The 9,735-nt window shown below is 45.8% G+C and overlaps 1 protein-coding gene across 1 annotated transcript in view; it reads right to left on the reverse strand.

The window, feature by feature from the left end:
- Positions 1-28: 28 nt before the first annotated feature.
- LOC131880330 (cytotoxic granule associated RNA binding protein TIA1-like) overlaps positions 29-9,735 on the reverse strand; it is an 81,547-nt gene continuing 71,840 nt past the window's right edge. The window contains exons 5-9 of the mRNA XM_059226933.1: positions 4,721-4,850; positions 2,402-2,595; positions 2,131-2,332; positions 1,689-2,066; positions 29-1,603 (exon numbers count right to left, since the gene is read on the reverse strand). Of these exons, the coding sequence (XP_059082916.1) occupies positions 1,974-2,066; positions 2,131-2,332; positions 2,402-2,595; positions 4,721-4,850 (619 nt within the window). The 3' untranslated portion in view covers positions 29-1,603; positions 1,689-1,973. The remainder of the gene's footprint in view (positions 1,604-1,688; positions 2,067-2,130; positions 2,333-2,401; positions 2,596-4,720; positions 4,851-9,735) is intronic.

The following is a 9,735-nucleotide window of genomic DNA, read 5'->3' on the forward strand; positions in this document are numbered from 1 at the left end:
TTTTCATTTTACAATAGTACTATACTGTACACTTACGTCTACTTAGCATATCATGTTACTCATTATTATGTCAGTGCTATTTTGTCCCTTCTCGTTGGTGTTACTGCTGTTTCTTTGATGCAGCTCAGGATTATTGGGTTTGTTACATAGTCATTTACTGGATACGTTCAGGGACCTATGAGATTGGGTGTGGTTGGGGGACATGGGCAGAATCATCAGGGCCGAGGGTCAGAATGGGTGGGACAGACATGGGTGGTATAGCGGGGAATTCTGTGCTTGGAGATGGTGCTTTTTCCAGTGCATGCGTTCGAGAATTTCAGTTTGTAGTTTGTGGCTCGTTCTTGCTTGTGTTATTTCGTTTTTAAATTACGCATTTTTGACTGGATATGTGATTCTACCAATTAACAAGAGCTCCCTGGACAGCGGCAGATTTGGAGGATCTAAATGGATCTGTGTGAGGGGGCGAAAACAGTTCCTAGTGCACAGATATCACATTGGGTTGGTTGGTGGTTGGTGAGTGGTTAGTTGTTGGGTTGGTTTCTCTGGGTGCAACAACGTCTAGATCCAAAGAGACATGGCATTGCGTTCCGTTTCCACACCGTAACAAGGAGGTTGGGATCATTTTTTGTATTGACCCAGAGCCTCGCGCAATTGGTTCTAAAGCATATGTCCCATTTATATTTTGTCGTGTTTTTGTATCATCATTCACGGGAGCGCAGGGTCGAACGAACGGCCATTCAAGTACGTGCGTACGTAAGTACTTGGAACATGTTCAACAAGAGATAACGGGGTGGTGTGAAGCTGGTGGAGCGGACAGGGAGGGCGGTGTGGGACAAACAGATCCTCAACATTCATCAAATGTTCGACAAGGATTTGGGGGATCGATGCTTTTGATTGTCTGGTCTAAACCGATGACGAGAGCGTCTTTCTTTGAGGCGGGGACAAGACTTTTATACTGCAAAGTTGCGGCTCGCCCCCCACGGGACATGACCCACATTGGGTTGCTCTTTTGGGGGTTCGGTCAAGGGGGTCACCGATTAGCTCAGGCATCGAGCATTGGAACGAGCAACCCATTTGCATCGGGGCACTTCCCTTGACAGAGGGGCAGGGTGGGGAAATAAAGTATTTAGTTGGTTTGGTTTTCTTCGCATATTTCTTTTTCTTTGACTACAAAACTTGGCACTTCTTCAGCTAAATTGAACGACTTTGGTGGTGTTGGTATTGGTGGTGGTGGTGGTTGTTTTTTGAATGAAGGGCGGAGTCGGACCGGGTGGGTGGGAAAGGCATTATTTTGGATATCATTGGTAATAATGGTTACGTTGCTCAATGTAGGTAACAGATTCGTGTGTGTGTGTGTGTGTTTAGGGTTAGGTTGTATACTCGCATGAAGGAGGGCGTTTCATTCATCATTTTTTGGGATGAAGTATTCATTTGACTTAGATTTTCCATTTTCACTTGCTTCTTTGCCCACCTTAAGAAAATGGTTTTCAGTACTATTTGCAATAATGTTGCAAGTGGTGGTAATGGTAGTAGTATTTTACGCTATTTTTGTGTAGTTTTCTTGTATATATTTGTGGATGGGTTCGCTGACTTATGCATATATCTGGAAAGGATTAGAAAACGAGTTGGCAAAGGCGACAAAATTGGAATGTCGTAAGTCAATGTGAAAGCAGAATGCCTTTAGTTACCTTACAAACTGTTACGTTCTCATCATATGTAAGTCCGCACCCGGTATCTTCTCACACGTCGTTTTTGTTGCTGTTGATGTTGTGGTTATTGTCATCATCATCATCTTCATAAAATCGCCATCATCACCATCATCATCATCATCATCATCATCTTCTTCTTCTTCGTGGAGGTGGTAGTGGTGGAGGTGGTGGTGGTGGTGGTGGAGGCGGCAATGCTGGTGGTCACTCGTACTCGCTTTTCAATTGTGCTATCGTGATTCTCGCTCTTTTTATCCGCTCAGTGCTTCATAGCCACTCGTAGGCATTGTGATGGTGTTGGTGATGGTGATGGTTGGGGGCGTGTCTTTTCATTAAGCTATTCCTATCATCTGCAGTAGTCTGGGAAGGGGATTTTGTTCATGGCATTTGTTTATAGAGCAATCGTGGTGGGCTGACCGTTCACCTGGAATTGCTGCATGGTCGCCGCACCTGGATAGGGACCCGTCATGACTCCCGGCTGTAAGGCCGCTCCCTGAGCCGCCAAGGCAGCCTGTTGGCTGGGAGGAATTTGAGCGGCAGCTGCAGCGGTCACGGCGGCTGCAGCGGCCGACGTCGGACTGGGAATACCATAAGATGCGCCCACCTGAATTCCAGTCGGGAGACCGCTAGAAAGGGAAACCGAATGAAACATTGGTGATCCACGTGCTCCACAACAGTGTGGCGATCATTCTCACCTAATGTACCCTTGCGGGAAGGAAGCTCCAATATTGTAGGCATATCCTTGGATCCCTTGCAGATAATTGGTGGCGGCTTGGGCGGCCACCTGTTGCGGGTAATAGAATCCGGCCGCCGTGGCAGCCGCCATGTGGGGTGCTGTACCTGCAGCAATGCCATACGGGACACCGGGAATCAACTGGGGTAGAGAGAGCTGAAACAAAAAATGGACCAGGAGGAATGATTTCTAGCTCCAAAATCCGTTCTTTCGGCAAGCATAATGGTTTCTATTCTTTCTCTTTTTTGTGTCATCACGGTTTTTTGACAATATGGCTTCTATGCCGACGTGCTCGAGTCCAGGCGTACCCTCGTCGAAAATGACTCGAAATCCCCTACCACCCTCGATTCATGCAAGCTTCACTTCGATTTGGGAACCGTAGCGCTTCGTTTCTGAGGACAATCAAGAATGATTGCCTCATTAAGTCATTAAAGCCAATTGAAAATGGCTTTCCCCTTTAGGGTTTCTAAATAGCTCTGGGAACGCCAATCTCCGGCTTTCCCCCTTCTCGAGGGCCCCAAAGTGGAGACGATGGACGAATTGCAAAGCCGAGGTTGGGGCGCTCCCGGGATCTGACGAGCCACAAACTGTACTCCATGCAAAAGGACTTCATCGTGTGTCTGTCTAATATCTGGTGGCAATGCGAGTGCCAACTCTGAAGCCGAGCAAGGGACAGTAATCGTCGTTGCCAGAGTGTTCCACAAGACGAGATTTTGGAACACCCCCAGCACCACATGCACACTGAGATCCTAGGTGACGCAACGAACAATACGTTATCCAAGCGGAGGGACAAAATTCAGCTGCAGCTAAATAATGTAGGTACACTTAACACGTTTAGGTACGAGAGCTCGAGTACTTTAGTAGCGTCGCCAGCCGACCTAAAATAACGGCAGAGTAATACGAACTACCGACGTGGTTGCGTCTGCTTCTTGGAGAGCTTTGGGACCAGATACTGACTTCTTCTCCACTGTGCTATTGTACCAAGAGAGATTATTAAATATGCCAGAGGAAGAAAGCACTATAAATCATGGCCCTGCCACAATGGAATAAAGTGGCTCAATGTGAACGGACTGACTCCTTTTATTGTCCAACAAACGGAAAGTAGAAAGGACGACTCCAGTGGGTCGAAAGAGCTCCAAGTCTGCAATAGATTCAACATGGCCTTTGATTGAACCCCACTCTAACAACAGTGTACGAATGATGATGATCACTATCTTCAAATGAGACTGCATTCTAATTGACATTAGTACGACGAAGGATAATCTTGATGATCTACAAAATGACCCGGGTCTCGTTCAAGTTTAATGCAAGGCCTAAATAACTTCTTTTTCGAGTTCATTCAAAGCCTGGAAGAAGTCTTTTAGAGCGGGGCGGCTGTTGGAAAACTCACGGAAACGTGTTCCCAATTCATCTTCCGGATGGTAAATGGAAAAAGGGTATTGCCCTTTCTTTATTTTGAATACGAATTGTGGGGACATGAAATACAATGTATATGCAGATACATGACTGGCTGATAAGCACATTTCTTTCGCACGTTTCCGAATTTTCCCCACTTCCTGGTTCCAAGATTTGCCAACTTGCTTCGGTTCTCCTTGGTGGAGAAGAAAGAAAGGAAGAAAATGGTCCGAAAAGAAAATAGGTACTGAGTACTGAGGAGGGCGGCCATTCATTTATCTGTTTTTGAAAGAAAAGAAGGTTTTCTCCCAGGAAACAAATATTGCGTTTGTTTCCTCTCGTCCGTTCGTTGCGGAGGTCCTGCCTGGCCACCAGGAATGCTCTTTCTCCCCTCCCTTCAAACCAAAAGATAGATAATTTGGGAGTGGTCTCAAAAAGAAGTTTTCTTTTTTTTATGACTCGCCAGTCGCCAGTCTCTCAAATCGTTATGAACCAGGATCGGAAGTTCCACAAGTAGCGAGATAAAAAAGGAACAACTTGATTATTGGTCAATATTGTGATCTCAGGGTGAAGCGAAGAGGTGGACAAGAAGAAGGAGAAGGATTGTTGGAGTCCATTTCAGAGAGAGGGTCTAATTATCTCTAGAACCTCTCCAATATCGAATAAATTCCTGATGACGAGGGCCAAAAGGGCCACGTTTTTTAGTGGCTCCTAAATTACTAACGAAGGACAAACCTCGTGGCCAAATAAATCCAAACTTTGTTTTGCTCTTGCTGTTGTGGCTCGCTCATTAGTAATGTTTTTCCCCCTGGTGGTTCCTTCATCCAAGCGTTCTCTCGGAGGAGTGGGAGAATCAAAACGACATCATTCCAACCTACATACATACCTGGCTGTTTGCAGAGAGGTTATTCGGATCTCCAGACTCTTTTCCCCATGAACATTTCACCGTATGGCCATTCACATCGGTGTTGTGCACGGCCACAATTGCATGAGCTGCGGATTCCTTGGTTGAGAACCTGAAAGAAGAACCAGAGAACGAACATAACAAAATGAGATGATTCGCTCTTCAACCGGAAGATGGTTGGCTACTGAATGGACTACTGGGGTAGCGATGGTGTTTCCACTTGGTTGGAAGTGCTGATTCTGCTGGTTTTCATTAATATTGTAGCATCGTTTGTGTACGTATGCTCATAGGCTGTGGCCACCATTTCGTGAATAAATTGCGCCCGGGTAAAGGAGGAGATGGAAACGCTGCGAAGGAAGAAAAAAAAACTGGGATCTTGTTCGAATATGTTCCATACCCCGCATTGCAAATTAAGGCAAATTTTGTGCCGTAAAGCCTTTCAGGTAGCCTATACAAAGTCGCCTCATAATGGAAGATTGAATCCGGCTTCGTGCTTTCAGAATCCTTTCGCATCGCACATGAGATCCAACGAGGAACGACGAGATGATGCTCGCTGGCTGGCTGGCTCTCGCACTAGCTTTCAGACCAGACCAGTCACCCTTTCCATGCTCTATCTTGTATAGTATATTCCCAAGTACGTAAAAGTGCTCTTTCCCGTAAATAAAACCTCGACAACGCAACCACTACCACCGGAACGGCGTCCACCACATAATTCAAGGATTTCAACCAGACAAAGCTAAAAGAAGACCATTCCGGTGACATCAGCCTGATGTTATGAACCCAAAATGGATTCCGCAACCAAATGTCGAGGGTATTTGTAGGAATTGATATTCATGACCCTTGGGGAAGCCTAGGTCATAAACGAAGCCCAAACACGAGCAAAAGGTTACATCCATGTTATACCCTGCCTCTCACCAAATCTGAAACCCAAATTCCCCACAAAGCAGGCAGGGCAAGCACAACCAACAAGCACGGTATAAAAGCTCGAGGGCGACATCATGTTGCACAAAGAATCCTTTTGAATAGCAGCTATGGGTACACGGTGAACACAGATCCCATCAAAGGATTTCGGAGGAACTCCCTTCACATGAAGAAAAAAATCCTATCCTGCGAGACATCTTCCCATGTGGACATTCCAAGGTAGGTGAACCAATCTAAGAAAGTCCTAATGGACTGGAGAAGATCCAAGTGCATTGATCAACTTTCAGCTCTATCTGTCCACTGTTTTGGTATACAAACATAAAGTTCTAAATTGCGATTTTGGCGCCATGAAATATTTGGGCACTCTTGCATCATGATGGCACGTCCAGAATGAAAGGCGTCTGCTTGTCAGCATCAAACAAGAGCGATGCACGTTTGATGGAGAACCTTCAATGGGGATTACTGGCATAAGATCCAACTCCAACGGCCTTGGAGTGAGATTTATAATTTCGACCATAACCATGTCTACAACAGTATATTTCTCGATTGCTTTCAGCTCGGCTGGGCTGGATTATTGGCTTCATTTTAGAGCCTGTTCCATGCCTTGGATGAAGGGCGTCTTTGTCAATCCATCCCGGACGAAAGATGGGTGGAGAGGGTGGGCGGCCAGCTAGTGTTGTTAGAGGATCAGGTTTCAACAATGACATCATAATCCAAGGATCTTAAGCTGGCACGCTAACGGCCATCCACTGCATTCGATAAAAGTGTTATAGGCAATAACCTTTCCGCCTGCCCGCCCTCTTGGATTGTGCCTGAAGCAGGCGTTTGTACTGTGGATGGTACAGTGGCCTTCTGGTGAAGATCACGGATGTCCATTCGCTCTTTCTTTCTCTCTTTTTCCTGCGTTCCCCCTATCCAAAACCATTTAGGTGACAGACGAAGGAGGCCGTGGGCCAGGAAGTTCCACTACAATGGTGTACTTCCCGACGAAGAGATTGCTGGCAAAGGGAAGCCATTTTTTCAAGGCTCATATCACGACCATAATTGCCAACGCTTTCTTCGACTTTTGCAGCAACTCACTGTAGCTCTGGAACTATGAGACTCTGGAACTTGTCGAGGGCACACCACTCTCGCACATCTCGTACATCGGTCCCACCCAGTCCAAAAGGAAGGGGAAGAAGGCAAGGGGAAACAGATGCCTCTCTAGAGGGGGTTTAAGAGATATGGCCTCACCAACGCACCCACGCACCCACGCCACACGCACGCAGTTCCTTTAAAAGGGCTCAAGCTCCCCGTTGCCTCTTTTTGTGACTAAAGTAACGCTGAAGGTTTCGAATTAAGGTCCCTTTCGTTCATCGGTGGCCAGAGATTACTATAACACTGCCCAAGGTTTAATGTCTGGCTGGGCTATGAGCCCAGCATCCCATTCTGGACCACTGGACTTCCCACTCCACTCTCTCTCGCTCTCTCTTTGGGAAAGAGAGTGACGAATGAGGATGGATCGAGTTCATCGTAATACAGCATGAACAGAACCACCAGGTTCTATGGTCATGGACCAAATGTATGTACTTTGTGCCACCATGATCTCAGTCTAATGATAAAAACTGCTTCAACAATAATTTCCTGAATGGTAACGAACATATCAAGAGCACCGCCCCTTTTCAAAATATGGCCCCTCACAGTCCCGTCATTTGAATTAGTCTTGAATGAGCTCTGCCAGTTCAAGAAACTAATTGCATTTTGAGGCTCCTGTCCTTGCTTTTTGTCCCTTGAGCGCGGATCCAACGGGATGAACCAAGGCCAGACAGAATAAGTATATGACTCAGTCAAGTCAAGCAATTTGATTGTAACAATGATAGGTCATCACTTCGTTATTGCACACATGACGGTGTTTTTATCCATAGGCACTTACGTATAGTGTAAGGTTCCAATATTAACATAGCCCACCCTCTACCATCCTGTTCAAATTCCATGAGGGAGAAGGTTGGCTTGGATTAATTTGGGTTCGATCGTTCCGTGCCATATTAGCATTTTATGACCAGGGACTCAGGAAGACAAGTCTCTGTGGCTTACTTTGTAGATCCAAAGTCATTTGTTTTGTTTTACTTTCGAAGATAAATAAGCATGGCAGGAGGGTAATCACATGGTTTATTTGGTCACAAGGGGATCAAAGCCGGTGTTCCCAAATGCAAACAGGACCTAATGGCGACATACAAAGCCCTACGGTAATGATTTTTTTCATTTCCCAACCACGGACTCACTTGGAGGAACGTTTTACAGCACCTACTGTAATATAGTACCATGAAAATCGAGGGGGTGGGGGTGGGGGGGAAGGTAATCGTATCACAAACACACATGAGGAGAGAAATGCCTACTTTTATAGAGAGCGAATAATGCAGACTGGCAATGGCTTGTGGAACTATTTTGATAAGCGGTTTTGATGCAATTTTAATGCGCTTTTTTTGATACCTTACGTATGAGAAGTGTTCTTTCTCTGGTGTTCTTTCGTGTAGCTCATTCACACGCTAAGAATGTCAAGGAGCATACATATTCATCGCATTTTTTTCACTTTAATGGTCTGAGTCAAGCCACCGATTGTGGAACTTCATATCTGGCAGCTCAATCGGCCTAAAACACGAATTCGTCTCCAGTCTCGTCAATTATTCAGCTTGTGGTTCCACCTCCATTTCGAAGCAGTTGGTGCGCGGAATGGCGTGCTTTTAAACAAGTACATGTTTATTTTGCCTCCCTCCATGAGTAATGACTTGAAATAATCAACCATTGAACCGCGACTGCCAATTACCCACCATGCAGGCTTCTTTCAAATAAAATCGTCACACGGGGCACTTTCAGTTGGGAACAAGAGGGATTTCTGTTCCTCGTGAGTGGTTTTATCCGTGCGTGACGATCCACTTGGAAAGACAACAAAGAATGCCAAAAGAGCCAAAAGTTATGGCGCAACAGGGGAAAAACGCGGCCGGACCAAGGCCAAAAATGAAGCGCTCCAACAGGAACTGGTTAATGAACAGGGTGACAAAACCAAGTTGACAAGTAGACAATGGAATTGCAGCATATTTGGCTTCATACTCAAGTGAAAATACGAGAATGGCCTCATCCAAGACCAAGTTCCCCCCTCAAATTCTGGACTTTGGCGCTTTCCCTCTAGTCACCCTGTGTGTGCTCGTGAAAAGTCTGTGAATGTTCATGTTTCAGCTTGAAGCACCAAAAAGTGAACGCAACCGTAGGCAAGTCACGATTTTGGCGCAAAACAATAATGAACTTCCGAATTCATAATTAAGCAAAACCCGTCCGAGTGAGTGAACAAGTGTACTGCACTGAAATTAGAACTTCGAGGGGGCCTTTTAATCCTTCATTCAACGAAACGCAGTCCAGCAAATTTGAGGAACCTACAAGCCTGCTGAATTGTGCCTTGAGTTTGAAGACGAGACAGCTTGTACAGGGTTCATCGATGACTGTGTCCCCAGCTCACTGCTTTGAGTTCCCTTTGTCTCATAAATAAGCAAGGAACGGGATTTTTCATGGAATGAATGTGGAACTCGCTTTGATTGAGTACGTTTAGTTAATGCCCACGTGCTCTACTCAAAGCAACACTCGGCTACTGTACGTACGTATGTGTGAATCAAGGCTGCAGGCATGCATGCTCGCTTGGTGGTTGAGGTTCGTTCACTTAATATGTGGGAACATGATGAACGGAAAACGGGTTTTCATGAGAAGCTTCAGATCCAAAGGTATTGCCATCTCCCGGCCAATGGTTGTTTTGGTTTTCAGATCACTTGACCGACTAAAGAAGGACTCCTTTTTATGAACTGCCGAAGTCAATCGACATATTCGGCTGGTCCCAGAGTCCGTCAGGGTGTGTAGAGATACAGGGGATTGTGTTTCATTTGATTAATTCGGGACCATCTCAAGCTGGTCGGGTCCAAGTTGGAAAATGTAATCTTGGAATGTATTTTTCTCACAATACTCCCCCGTCAATCTTGCGGATTCACACGGGTGAAACATGCTTGGGAATGATGCTAGCTTTTCAGGAATGGCCAGGAATTCACAAGGAGGAG

Source organism: Tigriopus californicus, chromosome 5, assembly GCF_007210705.1.
Source record: "Tigriopus californicus strain San Diego chromosome 5, Tcal_SD_v2.1, whole genome shotgun sequence".
Taxonomy (NCBI): Eukaryota; Metazoa; Arthropoda; class Copepoda; order Harpacticoida; family Harpacticidae; genus Tigriopus; species Tigriopus californicus.